General features: G+C 38.1%; 1 protein-coding gene across 5 annotated transcripts in view; it reads left to right on the top strand.

Annotated features, from left to right (window-relative positions):
- The first annotated feature begins 6 nt into the window (after positions 1-6).
- The window catches only part of PHF20L1 (PHD finger protein 20 like 1), a 58,657-nt gene continuing 40,291 nt past the window's right edge, over positions 7-18,372 (top strand). For 2 of the 5 annotated variants that reach the window (XM_039548202.1, XM_039548204.1), the window contains exons 1-8: positions 7-92; positions 1,111-1,216; positions 8,398-8,569; positions 8,708-8,792; positions 9,527-9,615; positions 12,112-12,174; positions 15,780-15,987; positions 16,635-16,766. In XM_039548202.1, the coding sequence (XP_039404136.1) occupies positions 1,134-1,216; positions 8,398-8,569; positions 8,708-8,792; positions 9,527-9,615; positions 12,112-12,174; positions 15,780-15,987; positions 16,635-16,766 (832 nt within the window). In that variant the 5' untranslated portion in view covers positions 7-92; positions 1,111-1,133. Of the gene's footprint in view, positions 93-713; positions 733-1,110; positions 1,217-8,397; positions 8,570-8,707; positions 8,793-9,526; positions 9,616-12,111; positions 12,175-15,779; positions 15,988-16,634; positions 16,767-18,372 lie in introns of those variants that run through there. The other 3 variants (XM_039548203.1, XM_039548205.1, XM_010404746.4) reach the window with 2 other exon arrangements.

An 18,372-nucleotide genomic window follows, 5' to 3' on the forward strand; every position in this document is an offset into this window, starting at 1 on the left:
GTGCGGGGCGCGGGCAGGATGGGGCGGTGAGGGGCGGCCGCGCCGGACACCCCACGGCAGCCGCGCCGGGCCCCGTGCGAGCCGAGCGGGCGGTAAGGGCTGCGAACGGGGGGGCGTCGCGGGGGCAGCGAGGGGGGGAATGCGGCGGGAGCGCGGGCGGGGCGCGGGCGGCGCGGCTCCGGCGCCCCCGGCACGGCGACCGGGCCTGGCGGGGCGGCGCCCGTGGCTCTGCCCGCGCCGGGCCCCGCCCGCGTCCGGGGGTCCGGCAGGGCCTCCCCCGGCTGTGCCGAGCGCTGAGCCCCCGCCGGGCCGCGGCCCTCCCGCTCCGAGCCTGGCTGGGCTGGAGCCTTTGTGTCTCCGCGCTCCCGGCGCTTCCAGGGGAGCACCCCGGAGAACGGGGGGCCGGGTGTCGCTCCCCCGCGGTGCGGAGCAGGGAGGTTCCGACCCCGCATCCCGGCACTCCTGCTCGGCAAGTAGGCTTGGGGTGGTACAGGGAGCAACGAAGAAAGTCACGGTGGTAGTGACAGTAGTTGCAGAGAGAAGTGATTTTTTTTTTTTTTTTTTTGATAGTGACTGAGCTACAGAATAAAATTAGAAGCCAGTTGTGACTGAAACTCAGTGCTATGAGTGCGACTTCAGAATGCATAGAAAAACTCAAGACGGGTTTTTGTTTATTTTTGTTTGTGCTAATTTGATCTTACTTGTCCTGTAGACCAGGTTTATCTGTTTTTGGTAAGTTTTTCTTGGCCTTTTCCACAACCGAACAGAGCATGCATGTTGACTCTAGGTAAACTAAAATTTTGCTCTAAAAGGATGCCAAGGAATTACAGTTTAGTATAATTCCAGAAATGAGCACTATGGGCTTTTTCTTCTTATTTTTTGACTTAAGGTTGATAACAGATTTTTTTCATAGGGAAAGAAATCGGAATAAAAGTACATGTGAATGTTTCTTGATCCCTGTTTTGGGCCTCAACTGTATTTCTGTAAACTAAGCAGTTAATACAAAGTCAGGATCAAAATTTTGCATCTTTTCACACTCTGGAATATATTTGCTGTCACATTTTAAACAACATAATGTGTTTTAATGCAACTTTTTTCCTTCCTTCAAAGGTCGTGAAAAAGACAATATCAAGATGAGTAAAAAGCCTCCAAATCGTCCTGGAATCACATTTGAAATTGGTGCTCGTTTGGAGGCACTGGACTATTTACAAAAATGGTACGGAAGACATTATGTAGTATTTGCTGAGAGCATAATCATTTTGTGTAGTTTGTGTGCTTTGATAACGTACTATAAAAATCAGTGCACTTATTAATTGACAATTTCCACATGTGAACTTTATGAATTTCCAGCTAAGTCTGTTAAAACCGTTAGGTTTTAGGAAAATATTCCCTCTTCAGAAATCGAGCTAAACTTTTCTATGGGTTTTTGTGTATTTGCTCTTAGTGACTTGTGCAGCTGTAATAAGCAAAGAGCCTTTCTGGAGTAGTGTGTAATTCAGTGTCATGGCCGAGGTGATTGGGGTGTCAATATGCAAACTTCATGATCAAAGACTTCTTTTGTTTTCATTTGAAGGCATGCAAGGGGAGTTGTTTCGTATTCAGTTGTCACACTTGACAGGTTCACAAAACTGATTCTAGAAAAAAACCCACATCCTGAATTGGAGTTCATGGGATAGGCAGGTACAGTTGTGTTTGTATCAAACAGCTGGAGGAACGAAGTGCTTAGAACTGTGACTCTGCAACCACCCAGGTGTATTGTGAGCTCAAAGACTATAAAATTGAAATTGTGGGCACAAGGATCATGCTGCCCAGCCTGTGTGTTGTGAAAGGAGCTGTTCTGATGAAATAAATTGTTAGTAAAAATTTTATTAAAGCAAGTAGGCTAATTTGATTGTGTGTCCTGGCCGTGCTAGTTTGTTTGAAAAATCCCTGGTTTTGTTAAAGTAGGTGACAGAAGTAGTTGATGCTTCTACTCAGAAGTTTTTTCTTAGCTGCTCTCTGATTTATAAGGGCTTGGAAATGCTTTTCTGTTGCATTCCTGGAGAGCTCAGCATGTTCCTGTAAATATCTGATCCTGTTAACTCCAAGTGATGTGAGAGGGAAGTCTGTGTATTACTGACATATTGATATGTCTGCTTCAGTAGTTATATGCTCTGTATAAAATGTTGGGTCAAACTTCTTATTTGCAGAGCTTTGATTTTAATTATAGGAAAAGTGCTTGTTTTAATAAATGTACTCTAAAGGACTTGGTTTACAGAACCATTCTTGTTCTTACCTGTTGCTGTAGAGTGGGTTTTCAGCATGCTGATTCTGTAACTGAATGGCAGGATAAGGAAAACATCCAAATAATGCAATAAAACTTTTTGTAGCATCTTCTGTGACTAAAAATAGTTGGTTAAAGTAATCAGGTAACAAAAATAAATATGTAAAAATAGCTTCAGCTGAATTGAATAAAAAAATGTCACTGAATTTCCAGTGTATAGTTTGTGTCAGACCTGCCCAGCCTTTTCACAGGGAAGCGTTGCATGTCAGTGCTGGAATTCTTGTCTAGGTTTGGGTTGTCAGGCATGAGCCATGTCGCAAGCTCTGCAGCTGAGTTGCTGGGTGTTTTCAGGAAGAACAGAATTGATCCTGAACTTTCCAGAAATTGATTTATCATCTGTACCACCAGGTAGATCCAGGTCAAGTTTAAATGCATGTCAACTTTTGTGGTGCCATATACAGAAGAAAGTTAATACGAAAATTTAGCAGTTGCAGCAACAATGGCAACAGGACTCTAGTTCAAATGAACTAGTAATACAAAATGAACTAATAATACAAAACCAAATTGCTTGTGACAGAAATTCTACTGTTGAGCTATTATTAGGGTGTCAAGGGTTGCAATGATAGTTTATGGGATTTTTCTTAGTTGGCTTTCTGTTGCATAAGGGGTTGGTGGATGTTTTTTAAATTTTTTCTATATATAATCTGTATGCATTCCCCTCATTTGCATGCAGAAATACATACTTCAAAGAAAATAAACTTGCTGAACTTACATGAAATCTCTTTATTATTTTTTTAACAAAAGCCAAATTGAAGAGCATTGGTATTGCTTAGCTCAGTCTTTCTACAAGTGACTAATTGAGAACACTTGCTGACAAATAGCCTTTGAAAGGGTTTTAATATTTTCTCTCCATTTTTCTGAAAGCTTGCTGTCATCTTATGATCATGACTAGTTAAAATGTTAATGAGGAAAGGCTTCTAGAGGATGTAAGAAAAAATACAGTAAAGTATGGTTTTGTTTGCTGAGGTACTTCTGCAGGTCTTAAATTTTCAACTGTGTATTAGTTGCTGAAATTCAACTGATGGCATCTGGTGTTTTATTTATGTTCTGTAAACTTTTAAGGTGTCATTGGTGTACCTTGACTATTTATTGCTTAAAAGTCCTGTAGTTTTAAATGAAGTTTTTGCAGACAGTGTTTGGATCACTGGTATCATTTGTCATGTACCATGACAGAGTAGAAGAAAGCCTGGTCAAACTGGTCAGCAAGGACAGGCTGTCAATGACTGTGTTTATTTTTGCTGTATTGTGGGGGTAACTGCAATTGCTGCTTTATCAGTTATGCTGTTGCAGGGGATCATCTTGAATAAAGAATTTGTACCACTTGTTCCATATAAATTCACTAAAGGAAACTATGAACTGCAGCTCTAATCAAAACTGATATGATCATCTGTCAGCAGATAATAAATGAGATGGGATTGAAAATTATAAAATAGAAAATTATTCAGTATATGAGATGATCGGGCTGGAGTGTATGATCTACAAAGAAAGAGTGAGGAAATGACTTGTTTAGCTTGGAGAAGGCTTCAGAAATCCCACTATCAGCCTTCCAATACCTACAGGGCTGTCATCAGCAAGACTTAGCCAAAACCTACAGGTAGTTACAGGACAAGACAACAGGCACAAACTGAAATGAGAGATTCAGACTATATTTGAGGAGAATCTTTTTCCCTGTGGGACAGTCAAGCAGTGGATCAGGTTGGCTGAAGAGTTTGTGGAGTCTCCAGCATAGAAGGTTTTCAAGACTGGGATGGATAAACACTGGAAAACCTGGCCTGTAGCCATGGCTGACCCTGCTTTGAGTGGGACGTTGGACTAGAGGCTTTCTGAGGTTGCTTTCAGTTTGAATTCCCCTGGGATCTCATACAAAAACTGATACATATGCATACACCCCCTTCTGCTTCTCACTGACACAGCAAATGAAGAAGCGGTAAAGCTGCACATACCTGCAAGTGCATGTCTGGGTGTAAGACGTTTCTTAAGCTGTCAGCTCCCACAAGTAGGACACTGTCCTTGCAAAGCTGATGTATTTAAAGATGCATCTCTTCCTTTTTTAATGCTTTCTTGTGGTTTTTTTGGCTCTAGCTCTCTACTGGTTGTCCTGTAAGCAGCAGATACTGATTTGAAAAAAACCCGGTTGTTTTCCTGAGACCACAGTCTTTACTAATTTGCTCGATCTAAACTCTTAAGTTAGGTAATGAAGTACAGATACATGGCCCTTGTTTCTGGAATGGAAACAGCTCTCTAAAACAGGTTAGTTGTCAGAACAACAGTACTTGCTCTTGGTATATTTGATTATCTGTATGGATTTTTTTTTCCCCCCCAGTATGGAGGAAGCCTTTTCCCTGTAAGACTTTGAGAAATCTTACTTGGTACAGTCCTTGTTTTGAATTTCAGTTGACTGTGTTGCCTGACAGGTGTTTATAAGGGGGGGGTGAAGACTCTGCTTTATATTTAATACAATACATGTATAATAAATGTGGGGACCTAGAAATAGGTGCAGATTTTGCACATACCAGAACACTACTTGTGAGAAGTCAGAACGGAGGGTGTTTGGTTTTATTTCCTCTATGAGGTAGAAGGAAACACTTTTTATACTAGTGTTGCAAAGGCAAGAAGTATGTGTGTGTTTGTAGACTTTGTAGGTGCAAACTTGGGCAAATTTACTAATGTTTTTGCATTCTTTTTTACCGTCTGAAATGTCTATTGTCCCATTTCACAGGACAATTCACAACTTTTTGTCACTTTTGAAGGGTTAAAAGGATGATGTAAAATGAAAAGTGCTGTCTCTGTGGCTATTAATGTGTGTTGAGTGCATTGGAAAAAAATACTTGGTTTGTTGTTTTGTTTTTTTTTTACACTGTCAAGAAGTGAAGTGGGATGTTTCCAATTATTTTTTATTGTATAAATGTTAGAACACTATTGTTGCCTGATCAGGGCTTCATAGTGTAAGTTTTTTAAGCCATATCAAATTCTGAGGCTTTCCAAAAATACTGCATAATACTAATGGGTTGGAATCACCAAGATTGGAACCTGAGAATGGAGGGCATGCAATGTGTAAACTGGGCAGATAACATTGGCTAACAACGGTTCTCTTGTACTTTCTTTAAAAAAAAAAGAACAACCCCCCCTGAATTTTGGATGTAACTTCATTTGTGATTATTATATACTCTTTTCAGCACCCTATTGCAAAAGCACACCCAAAATTTGCAGGATATTGTTTCTTCCCATAAAAGGAACACCTTGACTATTGAATGTCAATGTGTTGGTCTATTTGAGTCTTGTTTGTTTGTTTGTTTGTTTTGTTTATTTTGTGAAAAGTAAAGCCTTTCCCCTAAAATTTTTAGAGTGTGTTTTTCTGGTTTGTGCTGATGAAATGTTGGCAAATCTGTTTGTGCATCAGTTTCATTGTGATGACTTAGTGTGGTGTACTTGCTGGGGGAATTAACCTGACTGGAAAGTTGGTTTGGCCTTAGATATTATTATGCTTTGATACTGTAAAGAATGATATTTATATCCCCTTTGTGGTATTTCTTCAAATGCCTACTTGTAACTTTGCGATGGAAGGAACTTCTTCATAAAATATCTGATGTGTATGAGATGTAATTGTCTTCATATTAAGCTTTTTAATTTTTTAATTTATGAAATTGATTCTTTTCAGTAGAAGTACAAAAAACACCAGAAAGATCTTTCTGTGTAGGGGATAATTTGCAAGAGTAAATTCTGCAATACCTATGTTCTGCTCTTTTCCACTGTGGGATCAGTGTTGTGAAATATTACAGTTTGTACATATTTGTGGCACATTGTGTGGCTAAATTTAGTGGGTGTTGAGGGTAATAGCTTGTTGCTAAATACAAAGTTGTGTTTGGGTTGCCTAATAACCAATTGCATATGGCTTGGGTGGTTCCATCTCTAAGGATATATCATGGACTTCTAGAAAGACTTTGACAGCAGAAATTGTACTTAGCAGAGAGAAATTAACCTATAAATACCTTGAGCTTCATTTCTTATCTGAAGTGATCTCTAGTAAGAATTAATATTTTGTATATATTCTTTTATTAACTGATGCTAACTTTTTCTCTTTTGATTCTATCTGTAATAATGTCCTGATTCTTGGCTTGTGGAATCATCTTTATAATTATCTTCATTTTAAAATATTTGTCTCTAAACTGTGGTCTGTATTTTACTTTCCCCTCTTACGTGGTTTTGTCTTTCCAGGACGGTGCTGTGTTTTCCCAGTTTATCCCTTCTGTTGTCTTCTCACACAGTGCTTGGAATGGTGACTTGGCTGCTGCTGACCAGAGAAAGCTCCTGGCCATAACAAGGGAACTGTTATAGGGACGTGCCATAATGGGAACAGTGTTTGCACTGGAGATGTGTAGGAAAAGGAGAATTCTCTTTTAGCTGGTTGGCCCTGAATTTTGTAAAACAACCATGATTTTGCATCACTGGCTGGCATGTGATAAACCTAAGATTTCTAACTCTCCTGGGAAAGGGCACCACCGTTCTTGGCTTCCATTTCACTACTGAAGCACAAACTCTCATTTCTTATTGCTGCAAAATGAACTTTCTCTCCTGTTGCTTTTCTGGTGTTTTTCCTTCCTTCCCTCTGTTAAATACATTCTATGTCATCCTTCTACTTTGAACTCCTTTAGGTAACACTTGCTGTCAGAGCAGTAGTAACCGTAACTTTACTTTTTCCTCTGCTTTGCTCCTCTTCCTGCTTATGTTGAGGATTAGTGTCAAGTTATAAGAAGTCTGAAATTGGAACACTCTGGAAGATGAAAAAAATTAGAAACTTTATAATACAATTTCTAAGTGTAGCAGCATATGGACTTAGAAAGTATAATCAGAGGCAGGGCTTAGGAAAACCATCTCATGGCTGACTTCTTTTCTTGAAGCCTTGTTCAAAGTTAAACCAGTATGCTGCTGCTGGGATACAGGTTTGACCCGCGAGTTTTACATTCTGTTTTAATGCAGTAGATCATCAGCTTCACTATTCTTGTTAGATTGTTGTTGTCAGTCTGCTTTAGAGGGGGAAAAGACATTGATCTTGTTTCTTTGAAAAAAGACTTGGAAAACTGTCTTGAAAAAGATTTTGTTAGTAGAGTGGCAAATGAGAATCTGCACTTTAAGACTAAGACTTTGTGGGGTTTTTTTGAAGTTCAGTGAGAAAAAGCTGGGGTCTTAAAAAATTATTTAGCATTTCTGAAATATATGGATGAGAGAAATGCAACAAGAGCTTGCACTGTCTCTGAATTCTGATGTGAGGGTGAAATGTGACTGCAGTAGTAACCTAGAAAATCAGAGAGATTTTATTAATCAGCAGCTCCTGAGATACTTAAATGTTAGGAAGCTGTATGCATCACTGCAGTTGAAGAAGTAGGACAGGAGAAAAGAAGAGACTGACACGTTTTGTTTTAAGGTGCAGGTCAAGTCACTAAGATAAGGAAAGCCTGTACTTCCTGAAAACTTACATTTTAGTCAGAACATAGTGTTAGAGACTCCTTTAACAGCACAATCAGTATTTTGGAGAGATTTCATTCAAAATTGATTATGTTGACAGGTTTCCTGTATATGTCAGTTGCCTTTCTAGCTAAAGAATTTGCAGTAGGACTGGAAATTGGTCGCTCAAACTCTGCTCTTTTACTACTGCTCCACAGTAGCACTTGGTTAGAAAAACATGTTGTGAAAGTTAAAGGCAGCTGTCCTTTTCGTGTGGTCTTCTTTTCCATACACATGTTATCATCTTTAGAGCAGCCCTAATATAAATGCTGGTAAAAAAATTAGTGATGCAATTAACTTTCTTTTTTTTTTTAGGAGATTCTTTGCACTTTTGAATCTGTTTCAATACTTCCGTGAAGGGCAGAAGGAGCAGAATTCTGCCTGATTCCAGTTTTCGCTATTGTATATAGATTCTTGATCCTATGTTATTCTATCAAATTAGCCTTTTTCCGACCTGGAGAGTTTTCAGTACAAAGCGTTAATACAACTTTCTGAATGTTCATGTAGCCACTGTTGTATCTAAACCAAGAAACAAACCCTTGACACTTACCAGTTTGTGTTTAACACTCCAGGTATCCATCTCGAATTGAGAAGATAGATTATGAAGAGGGGAAGATGTTGGTGCATTTTGAACGCTGGAGCCATCGCTACGATGAGTGGATTTACTGGGACAGCAATAGGTTGCGACCTTTGGAGCGACCAGCATTAAGGAAAGAGGGGCTGAAGGATGATGAAGAATTTGTTGTAAGTGGCACATTTATTTTGTCTTAGACTTTTGTAAACTGTTTACCTACATTAAATCTCTAGCACATAATGTTTAATTATTTTTAGGAAAAAAATCTAAATTATTTAAGTATTAATAACTAAATTTGTTTAAAATAGGATTTTAAACCTGGAGAAGAAGTCCTAGCTCGTTGGACAGACTGTCGATATTACCCTGCAAAGATTGAAGCAATTAATAAAGAGGGTATGTATGTGGTCCATTGGTAAGGTCTGCTTGCAAATGCTGTGCTGTAGATTTAGTCTGCTTAAAAAAGTGATATGTCTATAAAGTTTCCCTCACTGCCTCAGTATTAAGTGAAAATGTTTCTATTTATCAAATTTCGTAAAATGTTTATCTTTTATCTGTATGAAAGTTGAAAACTGGAATTTCTCCTAGAAGACAAAATGCTTTTTTTAGTGTCTCTTCAGTTATCAGAAGCTCCTGTGCACAGTCTTAGGACTATTTTGTACTATTGTTGATTTAATGTTATATTTAATTTTTCAGAATTGTTTTAGTTCTCTTTATTGAAGAAAAACAATGGAAATAGGAAAATAAAGGAACACATTAAATACTTCACAATGGTGATATTTCTAATGAACATAAAAAGTTGAAATTTTTACTATAGGTGAGAGCAAATGAGGATTTGGATGTAAATTGAGCTGTTTCCCTAGTGGGGCACCTTAAATGTTACGTAATTATTTCAACAAATTATGAGCAAAAGTGCCTCAATAGCTTAAACATGCTTGAAATTGTCCATCTGGACAAAGAGTAACAATATTAAAGCTGGGTTTCATTGAGGCCAGCATTTACGTTTTTTGTTCCTTTCTTGATCTTGACTATTGGTAGCACCTGGTTACTCTTGTCATACAGAGCAACACGTAAAACATAAAGCCTTCACGGTAACAAGGTGTGTTTGTTTCTTAACTACTCATTTCTAGGAACATTCACAGTGCAATTCTATGATGGTGTCATTCGATGTCTTAAAAGGATGCATATCAAATCTATGCCAGAGGATGCAAAAGGGCAGGTAAGAATATTTAAAGTTATTGCTTTGTTAGGTTTTGTGTAGTTGTTAGGGTTTTTGTTGTTTTGTTTGGTTTTTTGTTTTTTTAATATCTTGAGACAGTATAAGTGTCAGTAGCACAACTAGGTTTAGATTAGTCTTTATTCTAGGCCTGGCACTGCCTTGCTTCACCAGTTTATGGGTGATGCCTCAGAGTGTGCTGCTCAAGTGGCCTTGCCTCTCTGAAATGTCTGGCTGCTGGACACTCCATTGCTGACTAATCTGTTCACAAAGTCTTGTCTTACAGAGTTGACAAACCCAGGGGCATTCAATGACTTTTCCTTCTGGTGTCCTTTCAGGAAAAAGGCTTTAGCTTGTCAGCAGTCTGTGCTGCTGATTTTTCTTTTTAATTTAATTTATTCTCCACCCTCTGCCCATTGTCTCGTTTGCTACTATGAGAGCTTTTTGCCCACGTGTTCTTACTAAGGTGACTGTGGGGTTTTTTTCCCCCCATATCAGAACTTTTGGGCATTCAGGCAGATAAGTATTTCTTACCTCTTGTAACGTCTAGTTGCTGTTCAGGAAGAGATGCTGAATAGAAGTTGAGGGAGACTGTGAAGTAGAGGACATGTTAGTAACTGGGCCTATCTTTACTTGTGAAAGGAAAACACTGAGAACTCTTACATGCTTTCAGTGGAAATGCCATTGCATTTATCTTGCATGGTAACTGTGTTTTTATAGTTAATGAGAAATTACTCCACTGAAACTATTTGAGACAAAACCCATGAAATTGCTCTTTATTTACTCTTACTTTTCTTCAGAATACTCCTAACTTTGCAAACTTCAAATATTTCATGATTACCATTGTAGCCATCCATATTGTGACCAGGGCAGATGGATAATTGAATTGGCTCGAGAGCATCTCCACATCCTGGCCTCCAGGGTAAAGGTAGCTGTATAGTAGGGTTGATCCTCTATGCAAGGGACACTGGAACTTAGTGGAGACACCACTGCATTATTTAAAAGATGTTTCCTGAAGGAGATTAAACTGAAATCTATAGTCACACAAGCCCTGGCTTCTTGCTGCAGTCTTTCAGTAACTGTGTTGAACCATTGTGTAGTATTTCAAGGAATACTGTCAGTTTGACAGTAAGTTAGGAAGCTAGTGTTTCATTTTACTTCATAAAAAGCAAAACTTGGATAATGTGGTTGTGACTGAAAAGAAATAAGTCTTTTGTGACAGTGGAAAGAGCTCCCTGATTCTGTCCTGTGCTTTTTCTAGGGAGCAATGTTGTGTCTAATCTCGAGTTACTACTCTTAGGCCACAGGCAGTTTCAGCTTTAAAAAAAAAATAGTAAATCCATTACTTCACAACCATTATGTTGTCCAGACTTGTTTGGTGGCAGTCCAGCTCATCTGTTATTTCTAATTTTTGTCAGTAGTTGAGAGTTATGGTGCCACTTATGCTTCTTGGGGGTTGAATGTAGGCTGTTTCAATGAAATCTTGAGAAGGAATAAGGGGGAAAAATTTACACTTCCTGAGATGGATTTAGAATTTTTAAGTTGTCTGGATGCAAGAACACCTCTAACTGTGCTTTCTGTAGTGCTACTTGATATTAGTTGTAGCATTTAATCCTGCAAAAGTAGAAGTAAGCGTAAAGGTCTGTAGCTTTCAAAGGCAAAGATATAATTTTTCTTGCAACTTTTTTTGCATATAATGCTATGGAAAAATGTTTGTTTTCCTAATTGTTTTGTGTTATTTCAGAATAAAAACATGAACTAAGATTTGGTTTGAAAATCAGTTATCTGAGACTGAGCTTTGTCTAAGCCTCAAACTCCCACGGATGTTTTCGTTCTTTTGCATTATTTATTTTATAAGAAAATATTTACTATAATTTGTATAAAGCATACAAAAATGCCAAGACTGTAAACTGATTTCAAAAATGGTAGAATTGTCAGATGCAACACTTCATGCTTCATTTAAATCTATAACTTGTTTTTTGTCTGTTTCCAAATTAAAAACCACATTTCTGGAGATGAATGTAAGCTTAAGATACTTCAAGTTCTTCCAGTACATCAACAGATTTAACAAATGTTAAGGTCTTTGTGGAAGGTGTGCACTAAGCATGCAGAATTTGAATTACTTGGAGAGTGCTAGAGATTAGTTAATACTTTGATTTTAGCTTAGCGTGACTCGAAGGAAGAGACTGTCAATGCTATAACACAAACTATTTTTGAGTTGCAGCAGAAGTGTGTTTTAATAAGACCCAGCTGTGAGGGTGGAAAGGCAAAATTTTTAAAGAGTGGAAAATATTTGTGTGTCTCAGTGTAATGGGCCTTGAGGTTCAGTTGTGGTTCAGATAAGCACAAATTAATTGAAATCGCACAGATCTGTGACCAACGTAGTACAGAGAGGGGAAAAAGGAATATTGAGACTGCCCTTGTGAGAGCACATATGAAGTATTTGGATAACTTACTTTTTCTGTTTCATGTTTTTTGTTTTATCTTCGATGTAATCAGGCGCGCGAGAGGGAGCAGATAGCGCCGGAGCTGAGATTAGTGACGGAAATCGAACCAAAAGAAGTGAGTTTTGAGGAGGGATTTGAAGGAGAGGGAGGGGACTTGGCACACAGGAAGAGGAAGCTGAGGAAAAAGCATGGATTTGCGAATGGGCCAGAGGAAAAAAGAAGATGTGACAGGAGACAATGTGAGCCAAGATGTAGGTGGGGCAGACTGTGTAGAATTGAAAGGTGAGAGTAAGGAATCCAGGCTTGATGTGGAATCAGCCAGTCAATAGATTCATGTTTTATGTATGTGTATGTATGAATGTGTGGGAGTTGGAAGTTATGATGTGACAGAAGAGGAAAACCAGCTGAAGCTTTAGTACTGTGAAGAAGCAAAAAGGTGGTGGTTGTAGGCAGGTGAAGGGAGAGCGATGTATGTGTGAATTCCTGCTATTGACGCAAGGGTTGGATTTTAGAAATTATTCTGGTTTTGCCTTCCCACTGTTGCAGGATTAAGGTTACACAAATGAAGATTTTAAAATACAAGTTTTTTAGCCAATTGATGTGTAAGGCTATTGGGTAATTTCTACTGATGTATTTCTCACTCGTGCAGTTTCCTGTGTTTTGATTTAGTGAATCTAATTAGCATAATGACAGTTTTCCTCAGTAGTCATAAAGTAATGTTTTGTTTTCTAACTGCTTTGGGCCATTACTATTCTCCTGTCAATTTTCTCAGCTTACTTGAAAGGTGAATTTTAGTAAGAACGAAAAAGAAGGAAATACACATTTTTGATTTATTTTATATTTCTTTAAAAGTTACATATGTAAATGAGAAACTCACTGAAGTGAGATACTGTGGGAAGTGGGAAATCAGGCTGGATGGTGCAGGGTAACTGGAGCAGAGTTACACAACGACTTCCAATAGAGAGACAATGTCAGGAAATGAAAGAAAAGTACAGAAAACTTCTCTTAGGAGGATTTTGCTTGTTCATATTTGGGTCCTTGGCTTTGTCTGATCTGGGAAAATGTCCTACTATTAAAATATGTAGCTAGTTTCTGTGGTATCTATGATATTTAGTATCCTGCTATTATGGTTGATAGAATAGATACCATGCTACTAGCCTAAGACAGATTTCAGAAGTTATTGTGCTTTGGGATCTCACTATCATTCTCCAGTTGTTTAGTTAATTTTTTTCTAAAAATTCTGGAAAAGTCACAAAGGTATCTTTTTGAAGGAGGAGTTCCTGTGCTTTTCAAAAGAAATATAGTCACCTTAGCATCTTAGAAGCTGAATAATTCTCACATGTCAGGAGCTGTGCTGCTGAGCAGTCACTCAGCAGGAATTCAAGTTTAAAAAGCAGGAATGAACTGTGTCACTTTAGTGCCTGTATATTTACTCCAGAGCCAGAATAAAAATGGACCCACAGAGTTTCTTAACAATTCAGAGTCATGAAATTGTTTAGGTTGGAAGGAATCTCTCTATACAATCTTGTCCACCCCAGCTGCTCAAGGTTCTCTTCACTGAGTTTAAATTTACATGTTAATCTAGAAAAAAAGTATAACTGTCACCATAATGAATGTGTCTCTGGCTTCTGAATGTTTAACCTTTTGTTTGTTTCATTTTTATGTGTCCTGCTACTGTAAGATGCATGTTGTATGAACCGTATCCCAACAGTGAAATAAAATACAAAGAAAACCACAAAACCCCCTTCCATGTTGCCCTAGCTGCCCTTAGACCAGGAGACTTGGTCAGCATGGTCCTTTGAAGCTTGGTATCTTCTGAAAGCTTCTGATTCCAGGGTGCTTAGCTTGACTGAAAATTAGAATGCTCTTTAGAAGCTATTTTGATGCAGGCTGCACTACTTCCCCTTCCCACTTTTATCATAAGATCCAATCTCCAGCCGTGTTACTGATCCTCTTCATCCTTTGGCCAGGGTACAGTGTAAGACTTCTACTCGCAGGTGTCCTAATTCCTCACCACCACGAATAGCTCAATCTTTTTTTTTGTCCTGCTGCATGGGCAAGGCTCTGGATGGACTGGAGCTAATAGGTGTGCTTGTTTTGGCTGGCCAAAAGAGAGGTATGTGTGCTTTTGATTGACTATGCAGCTGGCAATTAGACACACTCGTTTGTGCTGCCATGTCACCTGCCACATCACCAAGTGGCCTCAGTAGTTGCCTGTTGTGTGAGCATTGCCAAAGTGCTTCCAAACTTTGCTGCTGGCTAGTGTGAGTGTCTGCATCTTTGCACTGACAGTGTGGACATGGAACACTTTATCTTCGAAGAATCAAAACTGTTGTTGTTTCTAAGTACAGAGGTTGGTGCAAAGAAGAAGCGTAACTTATGTAAAGCAGTGATTTAAAAGTATTGAACTATGGAAAAGGAAAAGCATCATACAAGGAGAATTAACACTGTATTTGTGTTATGATTTCCTCGTACATCAAAGAAGGCAAAGAAACCCTCAGCAGAACAGATACTTGAAAGACTTGTAATACGTAATGAGCGGGGAAAAAGTTGCATTGGAACAAGATTCATAAAAACAAGCTACTTTAGGTATCTCGTGTGATGACATAACAAGGAAGTATTCCAGAATAAAATAGTTTGTATGCCGTTGGGGGAAAAATAAAAAGTTCTATTTGTAAAGCACTCATGAGTAACTAGACAAAAATACTCTTTTTCATATTTTGTGTGTGATAGTGCTTGTGTAATTCAGAGCACTCAGATGCTTAATTCTGACTGGTTGATCATTTCTACTGCCTTGTGTACTGCACATAACTTCTCCGTGGAAGAATTCTGTACCTCGATGTTACAGAAAATTAGGAAAAATACTTTAGCCAAAAGGATCAAGTTACAATTTTTGCAGTCAGATTGATCCCTGACATTCAGGAGACATAAGGCCGGAGTCTCATCACTCTAGTGAAAAGAGCTTGGCTCTGCTTTGAAAGTTCTCTCTGTTGGCTTGTAGGGGAGCTTGACTTGGTCTAAATGCCAAAAAGTAGATAAGATTGGGATGTATTGTTCACCCCTTGAATGTTTCCATATGGTCAAAATAAGCAATTACACAAAATTACATTTAATTACCTTAAATACAGACTGTGAAATTCAGTCATGTTATAGAGTACTTCATTGAAGATAGTGATTGAAACCTGTAATACGTAATACAAAAAGAGTAAAAGAGTCTATAGTTACTCTAAAAACAAAGGTGTAATGAGATAGGAGTTATCCATGGTTTAAAAATTTAGTTCAGAAGGAATTCTATGCAGTTGGACAATGCTTTGAGGTGATTGTAGCTTTGCATAATAGGTCAACAACTATGGAACTGTGTGTTTCAAAGCCAGAAGGGTAAGAAAAAAAGTCAGTCTTCTAGAATTGGGAGCTCCTGGGTTTCTAAAGCAATGACACAGAAGTAATTTAACAGGGAATGTGTACAGCCAGAATTCTATATACAGTGGTTTTTTTGAAAGATTTTTTTTTTCTTTTTATCCACATGACATACTGATAATACTTCAAGATTATCTGGGCAATTTGGGAAACTCAATTTTACCACTCTTTGAGTAGTAACCATAAAAACAAATTAAATTTCATTTGAGCATTTCTAGATAATATTCACTGGGTTTATGAGTATTTTCTGTTTGAGTCTTAGGAACTTTATAATACTTACTTACCATTTTTTCCTTTTTGGAGGATTGGATAGCTTTGGTCAAAGCTGCTGCTGCAGCAGCAGCCAAGAACAAAGCAGGAAGTAAACCTAGAACCAGTGCAAACAGCAATAAAGATAAAGAGGACAGAAAATGGCTAAAAGTCCCTTCAAAAAAGGAAGAAACCTCAACTTCTACAATCATGCAGGAAGTCCAAAAAAAGGAAGAGGAGCCTACATCTAGTGACACATTTGGTAAAAGCACATTCTGTAAATACAAAATTGGTTTTTCTGTAATGTTGAACTCCTGTTGTTAATTTTGCAATTAAGTAATAACCAATATTTCTATAAGAAAATGTCTCATTTGCTAGTATGATAACTTTGTGATACATAATGATAATCAGTTCAGAAACTATTTTTATCAGATAAATTTAATTCAGTCAGTATTTTCTCCTTGTGCTAAACTTCTGACTAGCTTAATCAAGAACAGAACATAATTTTTTAATTACTTCATTGTACAGTTTGGTTCATATTACTGCATCTTCATTCTCACCTATGAGATAATCCCTGATTCTTGTTCTAAGAAAAAAAATAATTCCAGTATGCATGATATATCAATACTCAGGAGTGCTTGAAACTCTATCTGAGTTGATAAGATCTGTTCATTTTAAGTCTTTAATGCTTATTTCTCATAATACCGAGTAAAAATTACAAATTTTGAGGTAATCGGCATTTTTGTTTCAGTATGTAATTCTAGATCTTCAGAATGTGTCATTTTCCTTTTTTACAGACATTTAAAGTTTCTTTACTGCATTATTCCACTAGCAGTTCTGAAATATTTAAGTATTTTGGGTGTTACGCATTTATAAAATGTGAGTTAATGAGGTTTTTCTTGTGTTTAGAAGTAGGATTTCCTGTAGTGGATGTTCCAAAGATGGCCTTTGTGCAGGCAGAGAGCACATTATCACACAAGAGGAAAAGTAATCTAGGCAACTCATTTCAGGCAAAGAGAGCTCGTCTAAACAAGATCACTGGTAAAAGACTTTATTTGTCATTGACTTTGTTTGTTTTTCATGTTGTGAAATACACATGCTTGTAAAGAAGGTGCTGAAGTAGATTGCATAGAAGCACATTCATGAGGCAGATGGTCACTGCAGTCTGTACTTGTTTGGAATTTTAAAGGAATCCATAAATGGTAAAATCTACCTGGTTCATAAATTGGTTGCAGACTGTACTTGGTCTTTTTAGTTTTTTAGGACGGTAGCCATCCTGAATGGATGAATTTCTTGAGTATGTTTTTCCTCCAGCTGTAAAGTTTTCTCCATTATTGGATGAATTTGGGGTCTATACAACTTCTTAAGAATGTCATGAATTGCATACTACCACTGTAAATTAAAGCTGTGTTTAGCTGTAGAGAAACAGAAAATATTTTGCCATAAAGTGAAATTGTTGCTAAAAAGAGTTTGTCATTTAGAAATATACAACACTACAAATTGAAGCTATAAAGATCTGAATTTTTTTTTAGTGTCTAGGCATTCACTCCCTACCTTTATTGCTCAAAGGTATTAATGGAAAACAGGGATATTACTAAAGAATGCATTCTATACAACAGGAAATGGAATAATTGGTCTTGTCTTTAAAAGCTGAAAAATGCATTTATTCCAAAATTTAATAGAAATTTACTTACCTGTGAAAAAATTGCTTCAATTTATATTTCTCCTAATAAGAAAATTGTGTTGCTAGCATTGATCCTGTCAATATTTTGGATGAAGTCGTATGTTTATAACTGTGCTGGGAAAGTATCAGATACATTTCAAAAGCTGGGTTGAAGAACGTTCTGAAGTCCCTCCCTTAACAGAGGAGCCCTTGGACACACTGTAAGATAGAAATTCATCCCACTCATTATTCTAGTAAATAATATTTAGTGTGAGGGCTGGTAGACTTCTCTGTCCTACAAATGAGAGGGGTTTTTTTTTGAAGTATATAAAAAGTCTTACTTGTTTCTATTAAACAAAAGCAACCTAATTTGCTAAAATGCATAGTGAGGGTTTTTTTCATACTTCTGGCTTATCCAGCCTTTCATTGGTCTGCAGTGGAGGATGTTTAGTTAGTTTTCTTATGAGAGTGGTTCTGTTTCAGTCTCTCAGTCAGTAGAAAATAAAATTATATGAACCATGGAATGGTTTGGGTTGAAAGGGACCTTAAAGTTCACCTAATTTCCAATCTCTCTGCCATGGGCAGGGACACCTTCCACTAGATCTTGTTGCTCAAAGCCCCATCCAGCCTGGCCTTGAATACTTCCAGGGGTGGGGCATCCACAGCATCTCTGGGCAACCTGTGCCCTCACAGTAAAGAATTCCTTCCTCATATCTAAACTAAACCTACTCTCTTCGAGTTTGTCCTATCACGACATGCCCCTGTAAAACATTCTTTTGCAGCTCTCTTGTCGACCCCTTTTAGGCATTTGACTATAAGGTCTCCCTGGAGCCTTCTCTTCTCCAGGCTGAACAATCCCAATTCTCTCAGTCTTTGCTCACAGGAGAGGTGCTCCAGCCCTCTGATCATCTCTCATCCCTCCTCTGAACTCATTCCAGCAGGTCCATGCCCTTCCTGTGGTGGGACTCCAGAGCTGGACACAGC

This window comes from Corvus cornix, chromosome 2 (genome assembly GCF_000738735.6).
Source record: "Corvus cornix cornix isolate S_Up_H32 chromosome 2, ASM73873v5, whole genome shotgun sequence".
Classification (NCBI taxonomy): Eukaryota; Metazoa; Chordata; class Aves; order Passeriformes; family Corvidae; genus Corvus; species Corvus cornix.